Here is a 27,894-nt window from a genome sequence, read left to right as displayed (position 1 = left end):
ATCTGTCGGCAACTCTTACTGCGCATAAAAGTGAGAAAGAGAGAGCGAACATCGTCGTCCACTATTATTACTGCTACCTAACATAAAACGGAACTTTTATGTGCAAGCAGCGCAGCCAAGTGAATTTAATGCGTACTAATTACTTATTATAAATGCGTTTAGTTCCGTATTAATCTTCATTTGCAGCCTCGTCTAAGTCTTTAGACGCAGCCATTAAAATTTCACATAAATTTTGTTAACAGCTTTGCTTTAAGTCTCACACACACACACGCACGCACACACCCTAAGCTATCAGTTTCACACAGGATATTGCACAATTTCTGTCACTAAACAAACAATTCAATTAGCAAGCACTTAGCAGCAGCAGCAGCAGCAGCCTCCTCCACGCACTTAACCTGCACTGTTTTATGTTTACTTACAGGTTGTATAAGAAATATTTGTTACGCTTGCGGTTTACGGCAAAGGATTAAAAGGATTCAAGCTTCAGCTTTAGTATTTTGTGTACAAGCGGCAGCCTTTACATTAAATTTTCATGCATATTATGTATAAACTTTTAGCTTATGTATGTTTTTATAACTAACACACATTTCATTTAATTTTAATTATTTAGCTTCATTTATTTTAAATGCTTTTTGTTGTTTTACTGCCCACTCTCTATAGTCAACATTAAATAAATAAAAGGACTGGTGAATGCCTGTTTTAGTTAAACAAATTATTGTGCAGATAAGATAAATATTATTTTATTTTATTACAACCAATTTCCGTCCTTTATTGTTAACAATTTATTAACAAAGCGGTAAATAACACCACTGTTGCTAGATGTTGAGAGCTAGATTGAAAAAAAATTAATAAGTTGGAATAATTTGCGTCAAAACTCATGTGAAGTCCTAAAAAAAGTAGCAGAGTACTGAAACTTAAGTTCATGGCTAAAAAAAAGGTCAGTGCCTGAAAATTTCATTCAATTATGAAGTCAATTTGACATATACTGCCCAAAATTTAAATAAGCTATTCCATTTTCAAAAAAGCTAAATCCAGCTTATAATAAGCTAATATGGCAGCACTGAATAACTCTAGTTCCGACTGTATTAACTCTTAGTGCTTCTACTCGATGGTCCCAGTAGTTTAACTTCTTGAACTTTTTATAAAAGAAAACAATCTCAATATAGAACATTTGTAAATATAATAATTAATACAGGCAGTATGCCAGACTTTAGTATATACTTTGCATTTATGATATAGAGAAATACTTGATAGCTGATGCATGTTGACATCCCTACAACTATCTATTATCTGACCACCCTTAAGAAGATCAATCGTATCATCACTCTTGAATAAAAGTAGAAGACGTGAAGTTGATTATTTTAAAGCTGCCAAAAAGTCATTAAATTGTGTAATTGAAAATTACTAAAACTTGTTAATTTAACGTACACAATATTCATTATTCATATAATATTCATATAACATTATCTTATGATTTAACTGAATAAATCTTACATTAATTATGCATTCATAGTGAATGAATAGTTTTTATTTTGTTATAAAAGCTTTAAATGATTTCCAAAGGCCTTCTAGCTTCAGTCTTTGCTAAATATAAACATTTACTATTTTTTGAGAATTATTTTGATAGTTAAGAATGCTTAAAGTTTGATTTCACAAATAAAATATATATTTGTAATGCTTACTGCTAAAAATAAAAATATATATTGAACGATTTACAAGCTATTAATAATTTTTTTATATTAGTTTTAAATTTTCATCGAGTCTTACTATGTATAATATATTTATGAATTGAATACACAGCTTTCCACACAGCATAGAGTAAAAGCACTTCACGTTACACACACATGTTAAAGTCAGTTTACTGCCACTGTCAATGTGTGTGTAAAACAATAAGCGTTATTTTTATTTTCCTCATTGCGAACTACCTGGACTGCCAGTTAGCAGTTGCATGTGTGGCTGGCTGCGTTTCAACTTTGGTCACATGCGATGAGGAATTGCAGGCACTGTAATTAAGACTGCACGCGACAGAGTCAGCCACAGAGCAGAGCAGAGCAGAGCAGAACATACACGAGCCCCTAATAAACAATTGCAAATGACATTGGAGTTGACAGCGCGACACTAAAACGTTAAATTGCATGTAAACATTTCTTTGTGCGGCTGACTGGTTTGACAGACGCTGTGGGTGGCATTGGGTGGGCTGCTCGAGAGAGTAAATTATAGCCACTCAAACGGATATTGTAGTAAATAAAATAAAAGTTATGTTGGCATAAATAACTAAAGTGATAGAATTGCCAGCTGAAATGTTTAAAATGTTGTTTAAAAGTTATTTTTAAATTATAATAATTAAAGATTATATTCAATTAGATAAAATAGACAAAAAACAAAAGGTTATTAAATAATTTGACAGCTTGAAAAGTTTATTGATATAATAATTGTAAGCAATGGCGACTCATATTTGTAATTTTAAACATAAGTAATTAAATATTGAATTTAGCATTTCTCACAAAATAATTTAACTGCTTAACAATTCCAATTGAAATTCAACAGCTTTGGATTCTAAAAATGAATGTAAATATTTTGTGATTGATTGCAGCAATTTTAATTAAACTTTTAACAGCTTGGCTGCCACAGAAAAGTAAATAAAATAAATAAAAAAGTTTGCCAAAACTACACATTGAAATTGTAGCATACAAACTTGTTTTCCCCCCCCCCCCCCCCCCCCCCCCCCCCCACATCGCATTGTTACAAATATTGCCTGTCTGAAACTTAAATTTATGGCTCACAGTAGTGTGTGATAAAAAAAAAACACACACACACAAGTAAAAAAGTAAAGCTGCATCAATCAATCAAATGCCAGTTGCTTCAATGGCAAAACATCTTGAACACATTACGAACATGCCAGGGCACTTGATGTATGCATTCATATATGTCTCTAGCTATGGACACTCCCAGGTGAGCAGTTGAGCGTGGCAAAATCAAATGTCACATGCGCATTTAAAGTGTCAATCAGCAGTCAAAAGTAAAACGAAGTCAAGCTTAAGCTAACGCCTAAAACTATGCAACAGCAAATTTGCAGCGCACGCTAAAAATTTCAACGATTAACAGCGGCGTAGGGTGTGGCCCCAAGGGGGTGTTGTGGGGGGATAACATAACAATTTTGTGCTGAAGAATTGTTGCATGGGCGTGGCAAGTGGCAAAGCCAGAGCACTGTGAGCTTTGCTTATGCTTATGCGCGTTTATTTACGACTTAAAATTTGAATAATTTACGATGCCAATGGCGACGACCAGCAAGAATGCAGCGCTCAGTGTAGCTGTGTGTGTGTGTAAAACCAAAAACAGCAAAAGGGAGCAGTTAGTCAGCCAAAAAGCGAGAACAAGCAGCTGGACATGCATTGGAAACTGTTGTTGTTGTTGCTTTTTTTTCGTTGCCAGGCAATTGACTTTGCAACTCGCTCTGACGCTTGTGATTGCAACTCAAGGGCGTGCTTTGAGCTATGGCGCTGTGGTCGCTGCTCGCTGCTAAATGCACGCGCGCGCCTTTGAATGAAGCGCACAACAAACTCTCCAGACAACAACAACAACAACAAACTTCAGCGCGAACAGATTGCGGCGGACGCTGGCGCTGGACTGTGGGCTAAAGCGGTAAACGGAAATGGCAATGGCAACGTAACACAAACGGAAACACAAAATGCCGCCATGAAAACGGAAGTTAAATTATTGCAATTGTGTTGGCAGCCCTTTTCATAACTGTAAATTGTTGGCTACCGTCCTTGTTGGCTACCAAGAGCTACCAAGCTTCATCCTTTATTCCAGCTGTATTTATTCACAAAACTTCCACTTCTTGTTCTTCTTCTTGCTCTTTATTGTTGTTGTTATTGTTTGTAATTGCAGCTGGTTAAGTGAAGCGCGTGATGGCAGCTTCTTGATTGCATATAATATATGCAAGCTATATATAGCATATATATGTAGCATAGTAGCTTTCACTTAATATATGTATTGAAAAGTCAGCAGACAGTTGTAAGCACCTAACATTTATTTATTTTAAATGTCACAGTGTTGTTTGAAAATTTCAATTATTATTGCGTAGCCGCCATGTTGCTTTTAGCTATGATTAGTCGAAGTAAGTTGATTAATCTTAGCTCTGTAGCTCAGTGTAATTAACAGTTGCGGGATAACTCATTAGAAACTGCCTCAGTACTCAGCAATACATTTAATTATTTATTTATTTTAATTGTAGCCTAGAATTAAATTGTATTGGTATAGCCAGAGCAACAAAAGCCTTCAGGTTAATACATTTAATATATACATATTACATAAATATTACTTGAATATTCAAAAGAGAAATAAAATATATGCAATACATCAAAATTTGCTGCAGGCTTGGGCAAAGCTTTGCAATTTTAGCTGCAACCTATTTTAAAAATTATATACTAAAGCTTGTTTAGAAATAATAAATCAAATGCAATTTATTTATGCTCTTTAATTTAAATTTACTGTCATAGGCAATACTTAGCTAAGTTGTATATCGAGTAAGCCACAAGACTACATAAGTTTCTTTTTTAACATCTTTTAATACAAAAATTCTACCCAACGGAGTTTGATTTTGCCAGTTCATGTTGCAAATGTTAACTATTTGTTCTTGTTTATTTTTGAATAGCAATCTGTATCAATTAAGTAAACAGCAAATTAAACGAAAGAGTCGCTGAAGCGGAATTGTCAGCGCTATTATGGCTTAATTGGTTATTGAATGTGTGAATGTGTCACCGATGTGGGCGGGCGTTTGAGTGGGCGTGTTGTAGCATAGATATAATAGTTTTTGCTTGCTTCTTTTACGCTGGGAATTATGAGTTCGTTGAAGAAATAAAATGGTGTCAATTGAAGTACAAATGATATTGCTTAATTGAAAAAGGAAACAGTCGTTGAAATGAATAGGAAATAAATTTAAATTATGTAACCCATAGATTTGCTATTTGCTATTTTGTTAACGCTCAGCGTGCATTTCTTCTGCTTCAATTTAAATTGCAGTTAAAATCAAACTCATTCTTTGAATTCAAATTTAAAGTGCATGTTGGTTTTGAATTTATTTCAAGTTGGCTGCTATTTTTAAAAGCACTTATCGAAATATTACCGAAGTACTTTGTGTATTTAAGTTTGATACTCAATTGTACATTAAGCGCCGCTCGCTCACTCGCTCGTTGGGGCAACTAGAAAACTGCAGCATTTTGTTTGGTTAAAGCACCGAGTTTATTGTTATGCTTGCAATATTGTGTTTCCTGTTTTCAGTTATCTATGCAGTGGCTGGTGGGCTTCAGATTATAATACACTTTGATATTTTTATGCAAAATTAAAAGGGGTAAGCAGAAATTGTGCAAAACTCTTGAACAGCAAGATAAGCTGAGTGAATTATTTTATTTAATTATTTATTGTTTATAACTGTAGGCTTAAAGTTAAAAATTTAGTTCCAGGGGAGGCAGCCTTAGCCACTGGGGCTTTCCGCTGAGGATGTTTTGCTTATCATTATTTGTTTTTAACTAGTGTTGAGTGACCTATTCTACTTTTACAAATTATTCAATTATATATTAGTCAATTATATTTTGTATACTGCCACGTAAATTTAAAAAAAAGAACGTTTAACACCAACTAAATAAATCGCAAAAATCTGAAATAAATAATACATAAGCTTTGCTATATTCTGCACTGATACTGATGCTGGCCTAGTCAAAGTGTATATAAAAATTGTGCAAATGTCTTGATCAGCAAGACAAGCTGAGTAAATTATATTTTGTATACAGCACCATAAATTAAAGATAAAAGCTTAGCACCAACTAAATAAATCGGAAAAATCTGAAATAAATAATACATATGCTTTGCTGTAATTTAAATTAATTTTAAAAATGCGTGAGCTTACTGCGCTAGTCAAAGTGTATATAAAAACTGTTCGCATCCCACTTTTATACGCTTACTTGTTTTTATTTATTTTTTGAAAGCACATGCTAGCAGATATTTAAATATATATATACAGTATACACACACAATATGCTGCTGGTTGCACAACGAAATTTGTATTTCTATTGCCACACACAACATGCCACAGCGAATATGAAAACGCAGCTTTGACAAGGCGGGCGCGCTTGCGAAATTGCCATGAAAATAAATGAAAGCAAAGAGCACTAAAACTTACAGTTACCCATTGCTGCTGCTACTTCTATAAAGCTTTAAGGGCTTACCCCAAGCTATCAACTCCCTAAGTTTGTGTGTGTGTGTGTGTGTGTTTGATTCAAATGGTCGCTTGTAGTCTGTTCAGTGGTTGATTTGCTATGCCAAGCGTAACAGAAGTCGTGGCATATTGACATTTGATAAAGCACATTATAATGAGATACACCTACACCCACACACACTCACACACACACACACATAAATAGTTAGTTTAGCCTCGACTGTCACCGCATGCGTGCCTTTGAGCTGTTTACATTTGCCAGCAGTTTAGGCAGTCCTGGATTTTGTGGTCTATGCTCAAGCTGTCAATTTAATTAACTGGCATGTCTCACTTGCCTAATGATTTATTAACTGATAAGCAAATAGGCAAACTGCATGTATGAAAGTGAGTGCATCAATGCAATTTACTTGTCAGCTGCAAAGATTTTTAAGAATTTATTAGGAAAAATTCAAATATCGATGGCTCAATTAAATGAAATCGTATTTAAGCGCGATCTCTTCCCCTTTAAAAGTTATGGACATAAGAAGATTTTCAAGTAAGAAAAATTCAAAAACGGTGAGAGATAGCGCTTGAATACGATTTAATTTTTGTTATCTGATTGTAAACGGTTTTTTTTAAATACTATTATCAGTAATCAGTCACATTTATTAATGAATTTAATTAAATATATATTTCTAATGAATTGTAAAGCATTTTAATTGATTTGTCAACTTGCAATTAATTAACTGAGCGTTAGCGTTGCTTAGATTTATATGCGGTAAAGGCGAGCGAGATCAAGAGTGGGCGTGGGTGTGTGTGTGGGAGCGTGTAAGGTCCGTCAGGCATAAAAGACGAACCACTGCTTGGAGCTAGCTCAGTCTGCGATCAGCCTTCGACGTGTTCGATCGAAGTGAAGTTCTTATTGTAAGTGCATTAGTGTTAGTGCTCTCTTTCTTTATTTCTCAATTGGGAATCTGTGATTAATATTTTACTCATCTCTCTGCTTTACTAAACTCTCTGTCTCTCGATTAACATTCTTTTCTTTTAGAGATAAAGAGATCTCTTTCTCTCTCTCTCTCTCTGTACTCTTTCTTTAGACTCATTCTCTCTCTTTCTCTCTCTTGTTTGTTAAATTCATGCAAATTTTTTTACATATTATTTATTACATTTTTTGTCTGCATTAAAAAACGTTAGGGGAAGAAAATAAATGTTATTATTAACTTAGTAATTTTAAAATAAAATATTATATTTAAAGCTGTCAAAAAACTAATAGTGCAATGCTTAAATATATTTTCGAATAAATTTAATTTTTTGCTATATATTTTATAAAAGTTAATCTATGTGACTTTTTCTCACGTACAGTTTTGCATTCGCCGGGTGCGTCCCTGACCTTAGACAAGAAGCATTGAACAAATTTGCGTGCTGGCTGCTTATCAGCGTATGCGACTGTCCTGCTTATCACACTTGTTGTGTGCCGTGCAGTAAACTGTTATACAACTGTTATACTAGCGAAACGCATGCGCCGAATGCCAAAACGTTCCGCTGGCTGTTGCGAGACATCGCGCCATTCATAAAAACTGTCGATGTTTTGCTTTTGGCGGCAATCGTCGCTGCAATGGGCAAGAGCTTCGCTTCGCTTGGCTACTGCTGCTGCTGCTGCTGGTCCAGGTTCTGGGAGCTTCAGCACGAGCAAACAGTTTGCGGTGATTGCTTAGACAGAACAGTTGCATCAACGGCAGCTGTCTGCATTAAAAATTACGGCGTATACAAAAAAAATAAAGGCGAACTAAGTATCAAAGACTTGGCGTTGGAACTTAAGCAGCCAATTTCTATGTTAGTTGCAATGTGCGTTTTAAAATTTAATAACAGCAGCATGCAGTAGCTGCTGCATTTCTTATTGATAGTTAAACATTAGCCACAGAGCCCGCATAAGCTGCATAATATGAGTTGAGTAAATAATAAGAAACTGCCACGTCAAAAGTTTACGCTCAAGTGCTGTTAAGTGTTGCCCAAAGTTTTGAGTGTGCTCGTAACGCGTTGCAGTGCCTCCTAATACGTTAACGTAACGGCTAAAGTTTGCACAGCCAGCCAGCCAGGCAGCTAGCCAGACAAACTTACTTACTGACTTGACTGACTGGCCAACTGCTGCTGCAGTTTTGAGTTTCGAATTTGAAGTTTTTGACAACAACAAATTTAGTTAACAAAACGCGCAACAACTGTGAACGTGACTGAATTTATTTCATATTTTTAAATGTGCGCAACGCTTGTCGGCTAAACAGCGCAACACTCCGCGTATACGCAACGTGCAATTCTAAGGCGTATGGTAAGTGTATTTCAATAATTTCAGTGCTCTTATTCATTTTGTGCTTTAATATATTTAAGTCATTAATTTAGACTTTATAATGTGCCGTTTCGCAGAAATCTAAAATTAAATTTGAGTCTTAGCAACCGCCGTTAATTAGCCCACAAATTCAATGCCAGACATTTGCAGAACGCAACTTAATTTCTTAACTTAAACATGAGTTGCTAAATTGCAATTTATTTTTAGCAAAATAATGCGTGTGCGCTTAGATCTAATTGTGACTTTATAGCCGTCTTGTGTGCCATAGAATGGAAGATGCTGTCAGTGGCAGCTACAGAGACCACGCCCTCAACCTAAAAAGGGCTTGCAAATGGTTTGAATGCGTGTCGCATCTATAATTAAGTGAATATACCAAGGTATTTTATGTGCCCAGCACTTGGCCCAGAAATATGTGCACAACAAATATTCGGCAGGCAGCTCCAGTGGCTAGCGCTTGGTCTCTCTCTTGGGTGTGGTCTGCACATTGTACGCACAGCAGGCCAATTGATATGCTAAGACTAAGGCTGGCAGCAATTAGAAATTACATTTTTTAAATTGCTTTAAATTAAATGCAGCTCACATGCTCGCACAAATAAATTTGTTTTCGTTTGTGTTCAACTTTTAATTATAAAATTGCTATAAAATATTTTTGACTTGCAGTCGAACTTTTTCTCTCTTGAGTCAGTGGCATATTGACTATGTCAATGAAATTTTTGCTCGTTTGTGCAGCTGCCATCGCACCACATTGACTAATTGGCATTGCGAACTTTACGCCTGCACAGTCTTTGGCATTGTACGCACATCAAAGCAAATAAACAAATGTGTACCAAAAAAAAATGAAAGAAAAGTGCCAATTAAATTGCTTGGCTCTGTTGCGCAACTGGAAATTTTGTCACACACACATGACACATAAATAATAAGCATTTATTACGTTTAGCTTAGGCGCAGGCTAAAAGTTAATAGCACATTAGTTGTAGTAGTTGCTTAGCTACGCCTTGGGGTATGCTTTATTTTCTCTACTTTATAATTTAAGCGCCACTCGCAGTGACTAATGCAAGATTCGCACTAAAAACAAGCGCAACTTATGCACATTGTTGCCAACTGACTTAATGAAGTTAAATTAATAAAATTGCTGACAATTTTAATATATGTAGGAATGTATGAAAGCCAAAAAAGCACATAAATTATCTCTTAAGTGCCATACTTAAGCCAGCTGCAGTGTCATATTTAAAAGCAGCCAGCAGCTGAAGCATAAACTATCAGTTAATGAAAACAATTAAGTGTAGCTCAAGCTGGCTTTAGTTGAAATATATATAAAGCGCGCGCACTCTTGTGTCATGCGAATATTTAATGACTTCATGACTTCGTTCTTTAGCTTTACTCTCTCTCTCTCTCTCTGTTGATAGAAATATTGACAGCCATAGGCGTAGGAATTCTATATACGCGCCAATTAGCATTCAGGCAGCATAAATCACGGGCAAAGCTCTAACATTTAATACTAAAGTCTGTTGACCATGATAAATACTAGAGCTTATGCAAAAAAATATGTGCGAAAAGTTGGGCACAGTCGATATTGGGAGACCAGCTAGATAGTGTAAATATAATAATATAATTAAAAATATATAAAAATTTATTAAAAATCTATTGATATTCAAAAATAATTTTTTGCATGGAAGAATCAAAAAAAAAAATTCCAACCAAATTGAAAAAAAATAAAATTAATCAAAATAAATTTTAGGCTTTATTGCAAATCGATCCAGAAACTTAAGCATAAAGACAAATTATTTTTTTTTTATAGATTTTATAGATATAGACGAATCTTTGTAAGAAGTTTGGTGTCTCTCGCTGCTACAAATATTGAAATCTAGATTGACAGACATGACTATATCGAATTAGCTCCACTAAGCTATGATTAAGGATTGCCTGTCACGCACAATTCTCATTTAACTAACTTAGAAGACTCTTTGTACATTTATATGTACTGGGTCTAGCAGCAGAAAGCTGCGATAAATTCACAACAATAGCCAAAAGACAAAAAAATTTGCTGCAGGCGTAAAAATTATGGGCAGTCATATTTTTGTGTCTGGTCCATTTGTGTGTGTGTGTGTGTGTGGTATTGTTGCCTAGACGTTGACACAAGGCGGCGGCTTAAATAAATAAAATAAATCAAATATGTAAAACGAAGCGACAGAAGCGACAAATGTGTAAGCTATATGGGCTATATATAGTTGTGTGGACAGCGGCAGCAATAATTTCATACAATTTAGTTGAGCCTGGGCCTTTTATTAAATTTGCCATTTGCCATTTGCCATGTGGTTAGTTATTGTAGCTTGTTGTTTGAAAATGAAAAATATTATATTAAAGCAATACAAGGCGCTGCTAACGAAGCACACAACAAATAAAAATGAAAATATAGTTGTAATTTAGTATTTGGCACTCTGTTGTGTAAACAATAATTGTGGCAGTGCTAAATTAATTGTGTAGCATTGTCTCTGCTGCATGTTATGCATACGCAGCGTTGCCCCAATGGCAATCTTTAATAATCACTTGCTTTGGCATTGCATAGGCAAAAACTCCTGTAAAGTGCCCATAACCGCAGGCAAATCTATACAATTAAACTTGAATTCGCACACAAGAGAGAGCAAGAGCGAGAATCTCTCTCTTCATAAACAAGTTGTTATGTGCAGAGAGTTGAGTGCGTATATGTGTGTGTGTGTGTGTCTGTGTGTGTGCAACGAAGCAGTTGCTTGCAGGCATTTCAATTAGTAAGCGCCCAGGTATGCGTTGAGCAACTTCATTTCCTTTTTGGACAGTCTCTTGCTTTGTCGACAGTCAAGTGCGCCTTTGACTGTTTGGGGCGCCATCATTGTCGCTTTTTAAGCTACAAAATTCTCAGCACTTGATATAATTTTTGTTCATTTTCAGCATGCACAATAGGGTGGCTCGTTGCTCGATAGATGAGAATATTGTATAAAAAAAACAATGGATGTAAAAAAACGTTTTGCAAGAAAAGTTAAGAATACGAAATTATTAGTAAATAAAGTGAAGTAAATAAATAGTGAAACAATTGAAAATCATATGATTTTTAAATATGTTATAGCATAAAACCTTAATAAGACCCACCCAATTAATTTTGGAACCCTTTCTCTCAGAAGTTTCTTTAGTTTATTAAGCACTGACTGACTCATTTGCCTAAAATGTTTTTAATAATAACAAAATTATAAATTTTTCTATTACTTTATACACTTATACATTTAATAATGATAAGCTACCACTCTTAGAATTTATATAAATAATAAACTAATGGCAAAAATTCATCTGTAGTCACAAACATCAATACAAATTTAAATTTATATATAAGAGGTTTCGTTTTAAAAGATTGGCTTACATGGAAAATATTCCTACAATTTTTCGTTGTAAATTTGTTTCACCTCAAGCGACCCACCCTAACGGCACAGCCCACAGCAATGCGCGTTTAGCTGCCTTAGCTGAAGCTGTAGTTGCTCTGACCGTTGTTAGACACCTCTTCATTCATTTACACAAAACTTTTGTGTCCCCGTGGGCCACACACACAGTCCTGTATAGTGCTGCTAGTTTAGCGTTTAAGTTCCTGGAAACTTAAAAAAAAATATGTACAATATTTTTTTAAATGCCACAAATAGCAATTTTTAATTTTCTTTAAGCAAATTTAGCAACTTTTTAAAGAAGAAATTATTTTTTATTTATCGCTTTACATTTTTGTTGTTTTTAAACCTTTATGAAATTGATTGCACAAATTACAATTAAATAGACATCGGAACTTGTACTTAACTCAGTTGATTACTCCTTGCTATCGTTTGCATTTGTTTTGGGCTTCAAATTGGTAAATGTACTCATATTAACTCATTTGATAAGCTGTCTCTGTCTTCCTTATTTGCCAAAGTCGATTGCGCTGCTTCTATGCGTACTTTAATACGCTCATTGTCAGATCGCTTCGACAGCTGAGAGAGTAAAACCAAGATGGCGGCGCTGCCTTAAATTGCATTGGCGGCCTCTTTGACTTTTGTATGTGCGCTTGTGTAAAAAGAGATAAGCAACATAACCTATTCAGCTATTGATGTCTCTGTCTTGCTGTCATGCCAAAGTCGGCTGCGCTGCTTCCATGCATTCGTTTATCCACTCAGAGCGCTTTGACATCTGAGACCGCAAATTCTAGATGGCGACACTGTCTGAAAGTCATTGGCGCCCACTTTGACTTTTGTATGTGCGCATGTGTAAAAGCAGATAAGCAGCTGAGCACACACTGCGCTTGCTATCTCTTTCTTGCTTGCTTTGCTATTGATATTGGAATTTACGCACCAATTAAAACTTGCAAGCCATATATAAACTCATTTGATAAGCTATAACTCATTTGATGCCAATTTTCACATAATTTTTAGCTACTTTTAGCAACTACCTTTTCCAAATTTAGCGATTTTAGCCAAGTTATTGTGGCAGCACTGGTCTTGGGTTACAACTGTCCAACCTAACCTGTCTGCCCGCTTATTATAGCTACTGATGCTGCTTCTTCTTCTGCTGCTGCTACTGCTGCTGGACAGTTTTGCCAGCGTTGGCATTTATTTTTTATTTTTCTGCGTTTGCCTTTTCTTACAGCTGTTTATAATTCAGACAGAAATCTACTTCATTTCATCAGCGTCTTTACGGCAGCTTGCATTTGGAAATGTATTCTCTACGCTTTATGCCATTTTCTTTTTTTTTTTTTTGTTGTGCGCGTCATTTTTAATTCCATTTCGCTTTTCGCGTCTTTGCGCCAACTCTTTGCTCCTTTTGCGCCCTTTAGGCAGCTGTCAGTTGGCTGGTCATTCAATTTGACGCCACATTTATTCAACAATTTTTATCTACCAACGCACAGTTCAGCTTTAATTACATTGCGTATACGCAATATATGCCTGACGACTCTTTAAGGTCAGCGCGCTTGGGCTAATGCCATCTATCCCTTGGGTAACTTTGCAACTTTCACAGCTAACGCTTTTGCTCTCCAGGGCAATTAATAATCCAACTTATATCCTAAGCACACAGCTTCCGCTGACTATTTGTGGTGGTGGGGGGGCCACACTTAAAAAATTTGCTAAATGAAAGTCGCCGCCCCCCACACCCAGACACATTACTCATCATTCAAAGCAGCGCCGACCCTACTCCAACCGCAATGTCAGTCTGTCGCTGCTTTTTTCGTTGTGTCTATGTGTGTGTTTCCGTTGGCTGAGCCTTCATTGTTTTGACTTCCGCTTGATACGCTGCTGATGATGTGTTGTGACGCTTCACTTACAAACAATAATAAGCATGCAAGGCTCAACTGCCACTAGTTTGTAGTGGCGCGCAGTCTGTCAGCAAAACTCACATATACATATACACATACATTCATATATGTGTATAGGTTTAGTGCCGGACAGCTGGCAGTAAGCTAAACGAGCGCTCAACTGTTAAAAACTCGACAATGCACAATGGTCCAAAAATCCGCTCAATGGGCATTAAGTCAAATCGAAACTTATTTAATACCTTACGATAAAAAATCTTAGAGCACTCATTACTTTTTATTGCAGTGTATTGGCATTAAACGATAACAGCGTTTTGAACTAAGCTGCGGCATCTTTTAAAAAGTTCTAACTTAAAACTAAGCAGAGCACATTTTTTTAAATTTATAGAAAAACATACAAATAACTCTGAGGCATAAAGAAAATAAATATTTATAAGCTAAGGCCATCAATCTTTGTTATTATTAAATCCACAAGCCTGCTGCAGCTTTTTCTCAGAATTAAAAAACATATTGTGCAAAATAAATATGCATTGTCTATTTTATATATATTTAGTCTAGTGTTCTTGCTGTATTTTTAGCCAACAAAATATAGCAAATTCAATTGTGTTTCGTATTTGATATGCTGGTTTATACGCGCACCTGTTTGGTTTAGTTTTTGCAGTAACGAGATTACAGTGTAAATGTTGCGCTCTGGCTCCATTTGTTTTAAAATTTGCATGTTGCAAACAATATGAAATTGGTTGCTTGGTATTTCAACAACTGCAGTTGTTTATTAGAAAAAGTCAATTGAAAATGTGTTGATAAAATTGTTCAACATGTGGGCGAACATGAAATAATTATTGTTCTTTTATATAAACAATACATAAAGTATTTGATGTGAACATGATAACAAACACTTTTATTTATAGTTGGGTTGCTAAAAGAATAGTCAACAATAAAATTCATAGTTAGAAATTTAAATCAGTTCTTCTGCCAGAAGAAAATATTGATTAATTTTTTGTAAATTTAATTTTAAATAAATAATTTTTAGCTTATGCAATTGCAAAAGTCAGAAATTCTAAAAACACAACAACAAAACAAAAATGAGCATTTCCTTAGTTTAAAGTATAAATTGAATTTTTATTTTAAATTCCTTTATCAAATGCCTACAGCTTTGCTCTTAGCTCAAACTCTAATATTTATATTGAACTTTGTATGCAAAAATGCTGCTTTTAGCCCATTGTACATTGTTTGCTTAGCGTGCCTGCGGTTTTTGTCACATGTCTAACTTTTGCTTGCAGTTGAAGTTGTTTCCGCTTTGCGAAGGATTTTTTAACCGCCAATTAAATGAACAACAGCAAAAATCAATGTAGTTGCAATTGAAATGCATTGCCAACTTTTTTGCTCTCTATGTATGTGTGTGTGTGTGTGTGTGGGACTAAAAATTGTGTTGTTTCATAATTTATGCATGTGCCTTAGACACATTTCAAAGCGATTTTCCGGCTTGTCTGTTTGTTATTTTTGCATGCATTTTATTTTTGTAATTTCTGTGTTTGCTACTAAAATATGCAAGCTTGAAATTTGCAGCAACTATTTGGCACGCTGCTCAAGATTGGGTTGCAGCTCCTTTTTTTTTTGGTATAAAACTTGGCAAGCGCATTTGGTCCACAGGCAGCGTAAGTGAATTTTTGTTGCTGTTGTTGATATAGTGAAGATATACACTGAGACTAGCTGACCATGCACTTGGCAGACTTTTGGACTTGGACTAGCTATGGGAATTTCGGAGCGCATTGATTACTGCTGCTGCTGCTGCTGCTGCTGGTACATGGCCTATTATACTTAAGTGCTTATCATAATTTGTGTAGCTTTCTGCTTTCCGGCATTGTTGGCTACGAATAATTTATTTAGCCAACGCGTAAGTCGCCTTCGCTTTGGCTTTGGCTATTCCCATGAGTGTGACATGAGCGCAAATGGATGCGCCAAGGACACAAAGCAAAGCGAGCGCTCCCAAGTATAGTGCCAACTATAAAGCAAAAATATAAAGCTAACATTGCTTTAAATATTAAATTCAAACGCTATGCACACATTGTAGCTACGCTGCAGGGCATAAATATATTTAATTTGCTTTTTTTTCGCGCAACTTCAGAGGCGCTGATTGCGCTTCATAAATTTAATTACAGCGCACAGGAAATGATTTATTGATTGCTTTGCTATTGCATATTGAATAAATAAAATAATAAAAATAATATTTTAAAGGCAAATTCCAGTGCCTAAGCTGAACTAAATAATCAATGAGCAGTCTGCAAGTCTCGACTTCGAATAAAATTCGACAAATCAACAACAGCAACGGCGCCAAAAAAAATAAACATATATAACAAAATAATAATAAATAACTGTTTGGTAAGAGGTCAACGCTGCTGCCGCTGCTGCTGCTTGCTGTATTGACAAGATAAACAAAGTTGAGCTGCTTTTTATATTTTATTTTCAAAAATACACTGCAAGAAGTTCTCTGTGTGCTGCCTGAACTTTTGGCTGACCCAGGCAAATACAAAGTTTATTAGATTGTAGTGAAGTCATTGAACTTTTGGCTTGAACTTGCTGTTTACCTTGCGTTTGCTTGAAACGCGCATAAAATTAAATAAAAATCAAATACAAAATCCTTTTATGCGTTGCTGGCTGGCAACAAGAGCGAAAAAAGCTGCCAGAAGACCGCAGCAAATTTGCTCAAGATTTGTCCACACCACCGCTCACCCCCTCTCTCTGCTCTTAAGCAATGCATGCTTGACTTGTTGTTGTTGTTTATGTGGTGTTTGTTTTGCCGTTTTGAAGCTTTTGTCTGCTGGGGTTTAACTTTGGATTATTATCGCTCCGAACCTTTTTGGTCTGCCCGACAGACACAAAGCGGATTATACTTAAGGAATTATATATACTTCTGTTCTGTTTGCCACAAGCGCACATATCAATTTATAAAATTAAGCAACAAAACCGACTACAAAATTATACATTTAAATTCAAATTATATTGTAAAAAGTTTTGCCATTAAAAACGCATTTCGCACCTTTTGTTCGCTCGCAAGTTTTCCATTAGTTTTTGCACTCGATTTGCCATTTTTACAGCTACATTTTTGTTAGTTGAGAGTTGAGAGAGTGCAAAGGATTGTGAAAAGTTTGTTAAGCAGCCCAACCAAATGTTCTTTGCTAGGCTACTTAGTATTAAAGCCTCTTGGCTGTCGAAAACTTGATTTATTCTCAGCTCTGATGCTGCCTTTACTTATTTTTTCGCTTTCAACTTTCGTTGCTGCTCCAAAAGTTTTTGCGCCACTTTGCCGCACTTCAGTTTCTCCATTTACAATTTGCATGCAATCTGTTTGATGCTTTTTCACACTCACCAGCACTACAAATATGCCAAAGCAATTGTGGCAATTAAATTTGCTGGCTTAAGCCAGCGCAATCAGCTTATTAAGCATACGCAGAGTGGTACAGCGAGCATTAACCAAAGAAAATAAACAGTTGACTCTACGATTTTCTACTATTTATTTAATGCTCATTTGAAATATGATTTTATTTTACAAAATTTTATCATAAATTACGTATACGCAACGTAAAGTGTTTGCTTTAAATATTTGAGAGTTTTATAACTACGATTGGCTTAAAATTTAAAATTATTAATTACGTATTATAAAATCCCTTTTATTTCTTAAGAAAAAATTATTTTAAATATTTTAGCATTTTTGTATCTTATTTATTGAAAATATTTAGAAACAGTTGTATATATAGTAGAACCTTTAGTTGTATTGAATTTATTGATGCTTATTAATATTTTTTTTTTAGCAGTTTTGAATTTTATTTAAATATCGCGCATGCAAAAAAATTCCAATTCTACTTTTGCGCGCATTCCACTAAAGTAAGTAAGGCAGCTGATTTTAATGTCCCAGAAGGCAATGGGGGCGCACCACACGGCGGCTACGCAATGCTTTCACATTAATCTTCATTTTTTTTCTCACAATGTTTTCTTATTTTTACTTTGACATGCGTTTCGTTTCGTTTCGCTTTTCGTGTTTGCGGCTGCTGCTCTGTCTGCTTCTTAATATTTTTATTCGACTTTTGGCCGTTAATGCATGTTGCTGTTGTTTATGCTTCGAGAACCGCCTTTGTCTTTATGCCGTGTGTCGCTGATCTGATTTCCGTTTCCGTTCACACACACACAGAAACGTGCTGGCTCCCGCTGTTTCTTCAGAGTGTCGCCTGTTAAACACAGAATATCGTAGTTTATTTCCTGTTGTGCACATTTTTTTATTAAACTAAAGTACAACTGCTTTATACACTACAAGCGCAAAAGAAATTAATTGCTATAGCCAATTTATTGAGCTTATACTTTTTGCTCAATCATAGCAAATTTTAATTAAATTTCTGCTTGGCACTCAAAGCTTTTGCAATATAATTAACACTTAAAATGCAAGCAAAAGTTCTTGGGAAATGTGACTTTTGATTCGTCCTGGCCACATAATTTATTTATTTGTCAACAACAATTTGGCGCAGCTTAATTTAAACAGCTGTCAAAGTCAATAGCCAACTTTGCTGTCTGCGGTTTGTTGTCTGTTGTTGGATTTTGTTTTGCACATCGATAAATAATTCATAAATTTTTTTGGGGAAAAGACGCGTCAGCTGCATATGCCCAGCATATTGAACCAAATTTAAACGCATTAAAATAAATCCCAAAAATCCTGTTACACACACACACACACACGCATACATATACAGATAAAGCACATGTCAACGCCATATAAGCCACCAAGCGACAGGCGGCCGCATTTCAAATTAGCACAAGCACACACACACACACACATACACACGAATGCCTTTACACACACACACACACAGACACTCATCTTGTATTTAAAGCGGCATAGCGGCGCACACCCACCCACACACACACACACATACAATGAAGCATAATGCAATATAATAAACGTCAGTAGCAGTAAAAAAAATTTGTGGGATAAAATCTGAGCCCAGCTCAGCTTGTAGATTGGGTTTCTCTCTCACTGTGGCTGTGTTGGCTGTGGCTGTGTTTGCTTTGACAACCCTTTTTGGCCAAATACGCAAATACAAATGTATTTGCAAATTGTATATGGGGCCATAAGTATGTATGAATTGAGTCAAGTTAAATCCAATTTCATTGTCATGCATTGCGCACGACTTGAAGATTTAGACTTTAAAGCAATGTTTGTGGTTTATAAAAAGAAAATCATCAAAGTGATTTTGATAAGCAGCGTTGCCACAAAAAAAATTTAGAGAAAACGACAAAAACTAAATATGTGAGGCAAGAAAAGCAGAACAGACAGCAAAAGTTAGCATTAGCATTAAATAATAATAACGATAAATAATTCATAACTTTTTGTTAGCATTAGCAGATAATAAGCTTCAGATTATATAGCATCTTTTAATTATGGAAACATGCGTTATAGACTTATATCGATTAGCATTAGTTAATAATGTTCATATTATAAAAAATCATTTAATTATAGAAACATGTCTTATACAAGATCTGTGCTTATCGCCTTATCTTGATATTATTTTTTGGCATTTGTAAATATAAATATTTAAACTTAAGCAAGCAAAGAGCGACATTATTAAAATTTTTTTATTTTAATATTCAACTTAAAAGCTTAAATTCAATTATTTCTTATGCTCAAAAGTAAGTAAACAAAATATTGATTTATTTAAACGTTAAAAAACATTTATTTAGTTTTACAATCAATGGCAATGCTTTCATATTTTTTACAAAATGCAGCATTATTAAATTTTTATAATATTTTAAACATACAGGCAAAAATTGTAGCTCCTGAAAGGGGTCAAATCTAATCGAACGCAGCTTAAACCGGCTTAGAACAAACATATGGCAACATATGCTTAACTTTTCAATGTCAAGTTTACATGAATATAAAAATCAATATAAATATTAATATACACACCGTATACACAAACAAAGCAACAGCATCTTTGTCGCAACATATAAACAAATATATTATATATACAAAGCTATATACATATTGTTATAAACATGCATAGAAGATTCAACAGAGCTTGTGGCGCTAAGCTAGGCCACACTGAATTGATTAGAATACGCAATAGATATACACCCGTGGTCATATCGGCGCAACGTTACAATGGCGTTGTGTCCAGATCACGCATGGAGGAGAAGCAGCAGAAGCTGGCCGAGCAGCAGGAGGATGAGCGCTTCAATCAATATTTGCAGGCGGGCAATGCGGCGCTGGTGAAACGCTTCACCAACATGGATCGGCTGACTATAGCGCAAATGAAGCAGGCGCGACTCGATCAGGAGCTCAAGGATGCCGCAGTGCGCGAGCGCATGGTCCGACTGGAGGACGAACAGATGCGCAAGGAGCGCGTTTTGCGCGCCCATATCCTTTTGAATAATATGAAGGCTGGGCCGCGTGCCTTGCAGCAGGCCATGCTGCTGGGCGAGCGCTTCTATCAGCAAACCTACAACGACAAAGTGAATCGCGACATTGCCGAGGAGGAGCGCAAGCAGCGTGAGCTGGAGGATCGCATGTGTCCCATGACGCTCATACCATTTGGCAAAATTACCGAGGAGCAAATCAAGGCGGAGGAAGAGCAACGCACGCGAGCATTTCGCGCTGATTTCATGAAGGATCTGCTAGAGCGACGTCAGCAAAAGCAGCAAGAGGAGGAGGAATACATTTGCGAGTGCCGAATCGAGCGTGCGCAATATCAGTGTCTGCATGAGAAGGAGCTGAAGGCAGCGGAGCAGCTAAAGCAAAAGAAACGCGAGTTCTGCCGTCGTGCCTATCACGATGCAATGCGGGAAAAGGCCAAGAGATTGAAATGTAAGTGGAAACAGAGTAGGGTGTACTCAGGGGGGAACAGAGAGGAGATAGGTACATTAACCATTGCCTTGCTTAAAAATAAGTTTAAGCTGTTTAAGTCTTTTTCAGCTGCTAGTTTCGGCTTCTACTTATTTTATTTGATCTTTGTTAACAAGAGGGATCGGTCCAGCGATCCATGCTTAAAGTTAAATTTAATGATGTTTTGTTAGAATCACTTATTCATTAAATTTTTGTTAATTTCAATAATTAGTTAAGAGCCTCCAACGTTTTGCTTAATGTAACGAGCATCGAAGCTTTGATTGTTTATTGATTGGATTGAACTTAAAGATAGGATGTCACAATAATTAAAATAAAAACATGCAGCAAAGTTTTAACAAAATGGGGGGTCTATAAAAAATATTGTAAAATTATTATACGTGTGGATCTATTAAGTATTGTAGGTGTCCCGGAAGTGGATATACATCGGTGTATACTAGCAAAACTGCTAAAGTGGAAATAACCAAATTCAGTCTTAGAACTTATGGTATTTTCTGCCTTGAAATAATTTTTCAAAATTATTTGCATAAATATAATTGAATAGACTTAAATTTTTATTTCAAAAGTATCAAGATTGCTCCAATAGCTTAAAAAATAATAAACAGCAAAGTTTTAGGAAAAAGAAGGGTCTATAAAAAAAAATTGTAAAACTTACATTTTAGTTTTCTTCTTACTTACTAAATTTAGTCTGCACTTGAGTTTTGTTCCACCTCTCGACCCAAAACAAAGCTATTATTTTTTAAAAGTGTAAATAGATCTTCGACGATATAATCACTCCCACTGCTTACGCCCTTGACTACAGTTTTGGAGCTCTTTGTCTAATTTTTTATATTAATACTAGACGAAAAGATGTGCGATTCGATACAAGATCGTCTCAACTGCGTGAGCAACGTAGCGCATCGGAAGCTGGATCGACGCTTCAATGAGGATGTGCTGAGGATGCGCGCGCTTAAAATACGCGAGCGGGATGCGCGTGCCGCACGCGTTGGACAGCTGATGAAGGCGAAGGAGCGCAAGGAGCAGGAGCAACAAGACGGCTACATGGCGCAATATGAACTGGAGGTGGAAATCGATGAGGCGCGTCGTCAGTGTCAGAAGGAGGACTTGGCTAACAAGCGGCGCGCCTATGAGGCCGAGGAGCGCAAGCAGTTGGAGGAGAAGCGACAGCGTGAGGCACAAATTCGACGCTTTGAAGTTGCCACACGCTTCAAGAATGCCGAGGTCAACGATTACTTTGAGCAGAGCAGCAAGCGCAAGCGCGATGCGGCGACGGCGCAACTGGCGCAACAGCTGACTGGACAGCGTGATGATTATCTGAAGCGGCGACAGGACGAGCGCATGTACATGTCCGCCTGCCAGGCAGATCCTTATCTGCAGGACGATGTGTACTTCTATGACGAGGCAGTGCGCTTGATGAACCGATCACGCGAAGAGGGTCGACCCATGTTTCCAGTGGCTGCTGCCGCGGCTAATTATCGCAAAAAGAATCAGCTGGACATGCAGCCGGAGGGACGCTTGGTGCGTCGTAGTCGTCTACGCGACTACTGCTGGCCGGGTTATCATGAGCTCGCTGATTTGGCCTATAGAAAGTACGAGCATCGCGAATCGTGTCGCGAGGAGCAGGAGAAAGATCGTCACCAGGTCTTTAACAATTGCATTAAGATCACCAAAATGGCAGCCGAGGAGAAACCCTACGTCGAGTGTCAAGTGGAATGTCCTATACGCTGCTTTCATCATCCACACGGCATGCCGCCTTGCGAGGATGTGGGCGAGTTCGATTGCGCCAGCGTTTGCTACGATGATCCGCCGCTGCATAAGCCATGTCCACCCGAAATGCAGGTGCTCAAAGCAGCGCAGCAGCAAATCTCACCCAAGAACTTTATGAAAACATCAGATCCACGCTGCTGTAAGCCACCGGAGCAGCCTGTGCCCGCAAAGACCTCAACAAGCGGCTTAGTTCGCATAGCAGCGGGAGCGCATAGGCCAGCTAAGCCGAAAGTTGCACGAACCGATTTCGTTGCAACATTGCGAAAACCACAAACGTTAGCGAAAGTGAGCGACAACTCACGTTATATTTTGCCTTATAATAATTCCAATAGATTTCGCGAATGGCGCTAGCCTATTATTATGTAAACATTTAGTTTACTTTATATTTAGCACTGTAGGTTATATTTGTAATAGAATTAGCTTAATAAATAGGGATAGGCATAAATACAAAAATAAGTTCATTATGTGTTTTCTTTTCTTGATGATAAGCGACAAGCAATTTGTCAGCTAATTCATTAAAGACTAAAAGGCTTTCAATTGCGGCTTGGCAGTTAATACAAGAACTTAAGTTAAGTTAATAATATAATATAATAAATAACAACAAGCATAAGCCAAACAATTGCTGTCGCTTGCGCTCAGCTTATTGTGCATTGGGATCAATTTGTGTGAGGCTGGGCGCATTGCTCTCGTTCAGTCGCAAGAGCGAACTGTTCTGAGAGATGCTCGCATATGAACAAAGGCGAGCCGCTCACTAGTTTATGAGCACAGCGCAGCAGTGTACTTGAGCGATCGTGCGCGAAAACACTCTCCAAGCATTTGAGAGGGACAGACGCTGGCAAGTGGGCGGCAAGCGATGCCACTGGCAGCTCAGTAGTGCTTGGACTGTTGCCGCTTAAACAAGCAGTGAATGAGTTGCTAGAATTATAATAAATAATTCCAAAATATTTTTAGTTGCTATATATTGAAGTCGCTTAAGCTGGTTTAACCATCGTATTCTACAGCTCAAAGCTTTTTAATTGTTTAATGACTTCAATATGCTTTTCGTTAAATAGCCTTACACTTAAACAAATTATTGTAGCTGTCATTTAAATGTTTGTTATGCTAAATATACAACTAAGTTAGTGTCTATACTGGAAGAAGTTGGTAATTTGCATTATATAAAATGCTGCTGGGAAGAAATTTTTGGTACTCAGCTTAGTCTTGCTGGCCTAATTTGCAATCAACTCCACAACTTTTTAACTAACTTACAACGTAACCTGTTGCTATAACATAGTAGTCCAGTAGATTAGCCAACACTTCACATATTGTCAGGTCAGGTAAACTCAACACACACTTGAGAAACTGTAACCCTAAACAAAAGTAAACCCACACAGACACACTCACACACACACGCACACACAATGCCCATGTACCAGGCATGTTTGGCCAAACCGGCACACGTGGGTTACTTGCAACATCGCGTAGGTTGCAAGCCTTTGGTCATATCCAAGAAGCGCTTTCAGGATGTGGTGGATCACTCGCGTCAGCAATTGAAGCTGGATCAGCGCGAGGAAGTGGAGGAGGAGCAGCGCTATTTGCAATACCTAAAGGATGGCCACGAGGCATTGTACAAATGCTTTGTCGTTAAGGCAACTCGCAGCATCGATGAGGAGCGTCAATTGCGCTTCGAGCAGGAACTCAAAGAGGCTGCCATACGCAATCGCCAGGTGGCGCTGGAGGACGAACAAATGCGCAAGGAGCGCATTATGCGCGCCAATAAACTGCTGAATAATATGAAACCAGGACCCAGAGCGCTGCATTGCGCGCTTTACGTAAGCGACACTGCCTATCAGGCCAAGTACAATGAGCAGGTGAATCGACGCATTGCGGAGGAGACGCAGGCGCAGGAGCGTCGCGATGAGCAGCTATGCCCCGAGTCGCTAATACCGCCAGGACTGCAGTCAGAGCAGCAGATTAAGGATAAGGCAGCAGCGCAATCTGCGCTGCTCAAAGAGGAATGGCGCAAGAGCTTGGAGGAGCGCGAGCAGCGTAGACTGGAGCAGCGTGAGCAGGACACGGTCGAAATACAAATCGAACGTGCGCAGTACAAATGTTTGCAGGAGCAGGAGCAGCTAAAGGCGAAGCTGCTGAAGCAAAAGAAACGCGAGTTTTGTCGACGCGCCTATCAGGAGGCGCTGAAGGAAAAAGCTGAAATTGCAGCATGTAAGTTAAGCTGCTATATTAAGTATACGCATGCCTAATGTTTAATGCTTAGATAATCGCAACTGCGAGGCCATAGAGGATCGACTGCACTGCGTATCGGCCACAGCGCAGCGCAGGCTTAGCAAGCGCTACAATCAGCAGGTCAAGGACATGCGCGCTGAGTTGATACGCAAGCGAGATGCGCATATTGACAGCATAGCAGTGAAGCATGCGGCGGCTGAGCGAGAGGCGGCGGCGTCAGAGCAGCAGCTGGAGGATAAGTATGCCTTTGAGGTGGAAGTGGATGAGGCGCGTCGCAAGTGCGAACTGCAGGAGCTGGCAAAGCAGCGTCGTGCCTATGAGCTGGAGGATAAGCAGCAGGCGCTGCTTAAAGCGCAGCATGCGGCGCAACTGCAGCGCTTTGCCATTGCCGAGAGATTCAAGAACGCTGAGATCAATAAACGTTTCAATTCTATACAGCGCAGAAAGCTGGCGCAGGAAAAGGATGAGCTGAAGTCTGTGCTGCTTGGACAGCGTGAGGAATTCCTGCAGCAGCGTCGCGATGAGCTAATGCGCATGGGCGCTTGCCAGGAGGATCCCAATTTGGCTGAAGATGTTTACTTCTTTGACGAGGTGGTCAAGCAAATGCGCAAGTGTCGCAAAACTGGACGTCCACTGTTTCCGCTGGCCAAGGCAGCGGAGCTGTACAAGCGTCAAAACGATCTGGACATGGTGCCGGAGGGACGCGGCGTGAAGCGCAGTCGGCTGCGCGACTATTGCTGGCCTGGATTTCATGACAAGGCCGACTTGGCTTATCGCAAATACGAGCACAAGGAGCAGTGTCGTCAGGAGCAGGAGAAGGAGCGTCATGAGCTGTTCAACAACTGCATTAAGATTACCAAAATGGCCGCCGAGGAGTTGCCCTACAAAGAGTGCATTGCCCAAGGCGCCATCAAGTGCATGCAACATCGCGGCATTCCGGCCATGGAGGATATTTCTGAATTTGACTGCGCCAGCGTTTGCTATGACGAAGCGCCGCCCATCAAACTGTGTCCAGCCAACATGCAGGTCACCCAAGCAGCCAAGCCGCTGCAGCAGCAGCAGCCAGCCAAGACTTTTGTTGTGCAGCATCCCGAAGTGGTCACAGCCATGCAGCAAGCCAAGCAGCACATTGAGCAGCTGCCCAAACCAGCAGCTCAAAGCTCCAAGCACTCGGACTTGGCCACCAACAGAGCCAAAGGCGGCGTTCAAGCTTCGCGCTATATATTGCCCTACAATGAAACAAATCGGTTTCGCGTTTGGCGTTAGCTAGATCAGACTACACTATAGAAGAGTTAAGCTTTAGTCAGAGACTCAGTTACAGACTTTCAGCAGTTGAGCTACTTTATACTAATTTGTAATTTGTATTTTCTTACAAGTTTATCACCCAAGTTCACTTTTGCTTATCGCCCATGCTAAATTTCTTTGTGTATGAGAGAATAGAATAGAGATCTGCATAGGCAATTGGACTAGATAAAAGATTCGCTGACGTGCGCTGATGTAGAATTAAATAAATTTATTTAACGCGCAACAATCAATAAATATGGTTCAACTAGTCTTCGACCTTTTCTTTGTTTTGGCTTATCAAATGAGTTTATATAAGGCTCGCGAAATTCAATTGGTGCGTATATTTCAATATCAATAGCAAAGCAGGCAAGAAAAGGATAGCAAGAGCAGTTTGTGCTCAGCTGCTTATCTGCATTTACACATGCGCACATACAAAAGTCAAAGAGGGCGCCAATGACTTTCAGACATCGCCAACTTGATTTTTTACGTCCAGCAGTCAAAGCGCTCTGACAGGAAATAACCATATGCATCGAAAGCAGCCGCTGCCGACCTTAGAAACAAGCAATAACAGAGATCTCATACTTCCCGGTTCATTCTTATTCCTCCTTATAAGATCATCCATCTCCCATCAACATTCATCCATACACTCAGAAGATCATATACAGGCTGTCACCATTGAGCTCTCCGCAAATAGAGGAAATTTTAAGGTTGCCTCGGTGTACTGCCCTCCTGCCTTTAGGTGGACGGAGGCTGAAATTATGCCATTTCTCACTCAACTCGGCAATAAGTTTATTGCGGCAGGCGACTGGAATGCCAAGCATAGATGGTGGGGTAACTATAGAATGTGTGCGAGAGGAAGGGTTCTGTCTTCTGCCCTATCTGATGAGAACATCGACATTGTAGCAACTGGTGAAGCTACCTGCTATCCCTATCGTATGAGCGCCACTCCCAGTGCCATTGACTTTGGCATCTCAAAAGGCTTCAGACAGCAACAAGTGAAAGTCAAAGTACTGACTGAGCTGTCTTCTGACCATCTCCCACTGCTCTTTGAGTTGGATGAAGATGCTCAATTTTTCAAGGGAGTTGCTAAAATGCTGCCACCCCAAGCAAACGTTAGCATTTTTAAAGCACATATAGAAGCCGCTGTCTTACTCAATATACCCATCAACACCTGCGATGAGCTGGAAGCCTATCTTGACTCCTTCACCTCCACGATTTGTGAGGCTGCGCAACGAGCTACACCAACTCAGCACCAATCCAGTCCCGCTGTTAGAAGAGCGCCCCTACTAACCTTGGAGGCAAGGGCACTGCTGAACCAAAAAAGACACCTCAGAAGGCAGTATATAGTGTCAGGTGATCCTGCAACTAAACAGCTTCTTGCAAGCATTACAAACAGGCTGCGTCGGGTTCTTGCCAAGACCCGACAGAAGAACCTCGACACCCTGCTGGAAGGAGCCGGCACAGACAATAACTGTGATTTTTCAATTTGGAAGCTAACGAGAAATATTAAAAGACAGCCGCTTTTCCAATCGCCCATCTTGAGCAACAGTGGTCTCTGGCTGAAGTCGGATGAAGACAAGGCAAATGCATTTGCTGCACACCTAAGTTCCACCTTCACTCCATTCCAACTAACGGACGACACCCACCGTGAAGAAGTTGCAAGATTATTAGATGCTCCAGTGCAACCAGCCCGCCATATGAGACATACTACACCGCAAGAAGTCTCATTGCAGTTAAAGGCGCTGCTGCTAAACAAGACCCCTGGGTATGATGGTATTGACAACAGAGCTGCTAAATGTCTTCCACGCAAAGGAGTCTTAGCCCTTGTTAAAATATTTAATGCCATGCTTAAACTAGGGCATTTCCCAAAGCAGTGGAAGCGTGCGCGGATTGTGATGATCCCC

General features: G+C 38.5%; 3 protein-coding genes across 3 annotated transcripts in view; all 3 read left to right on the top strand.

The window, feature by feature from the left end:
- Window positions 1–7,915: 7,915 nt before the first annotated feature.
- Window positions 7,916–27,894, top strand: part of LOC108596675 (5-hydroxytryptamine receptor 1A) — a 57,114-nt gene continuing 37,135 nt past the window's right edge. The window contains exon 1 of the mRNA XM_017982686.1: window positions 7,916–8,519. The gene's annotated coding sequence lies outside the window, so the exon portion shown is untranslated. The remainder of the gene's footprint in view (window positions 8,520–27,894) is intronic.
- Window positions 19,796–22,918, top strand: LOC108596673 (trichohyalin). Its single transcript, XM_017982684.1, has 2 exons — window positions 19,796–20,680; window positions 21,558–22,918. The coding sequence occupies exons 1-2, from the start codon at window positions 19,873–19,875 to the stop codon at window positions 22,832–22,834; spliced, it is 2,085 nt and encodes a 694-aa protein (XP_017838173.1). The 5' UTR covers window positions 19,796–19,872; the 3' UTR covers window positions 22,835–22,918.
- LOC108596674 (trichohyalin) lies at window positions 23,770–26,253 on the top strand. The gene is made up of 2 exons (XM_017982685.1): window positions 23,770–24,685; window positions 24,738–26,253. The coding sequence occupies exons 1-2, from the start codon at window positions 23,884–23,886 to the stop codon at window positions 25,970–25,972; spliced, it is 2,037 nt and encodes a 678-aa protein (XP_017838174.1). The 5' UTR covers window positions 23,770–23,883; the 3' UTR covers window positions 25,973–26,253.

The sequence above is a fragment of the Drosophila busckii genome, chromosome 2R (assembly GCF_011750605.1).
Source record: "Drosophila busckii strain San Diego stock center, stock number 13000-0081.31 chromosome 2R, ASM1175060v1, whole genome shotgun sequence".
Lineage (NCBI taxonomy): Eukaryota > Metazoa > Arthropoda > Insecta > Diptera > Drosophilidae > Drosophila > Drosophila busckii.
The sequence above is the reverse complement of the archived record's forward strand: the minus strand, read 5'-3'. Positions and strand labels throughout refer to the sequence as shown.

What these genes read in the sequence shown, in the direction of transcription:
- LOC108596673 (XM_017982684.1), top strand. Translation starts at nt 19,873, where the DNA reads ATGCATAGAAGATTCAACAGAGCTTGTGGCGCTAAGCTAGGCCACACT. An exon ending in AAAGGCCAAGAGATTGAAAT is followed by an intron (nt 20,681 to 21,557) that starts GTAAGTGGAAAC and finishes TATTAATACTAG; the next exon opens with ACGAAAAGATGTGCGATTCG.
- LOC108596674 (XM_017982685.1), top strand. Translation starts at nt 23,884, where the DNA reads ATGCCCATGTACCAGGCATGTTTGGCCAAACCGGCACACGTGGGTTAC. An exon ending in AAAAGCTGAAATTGCAGCAT is followed by an intron (nt 24,686 to 24,737) that starts GTAAGTTAAGCT and finishes TTTAATGCTTAG; the next exon opens with ATAATCGCAACTGCGAGGCC.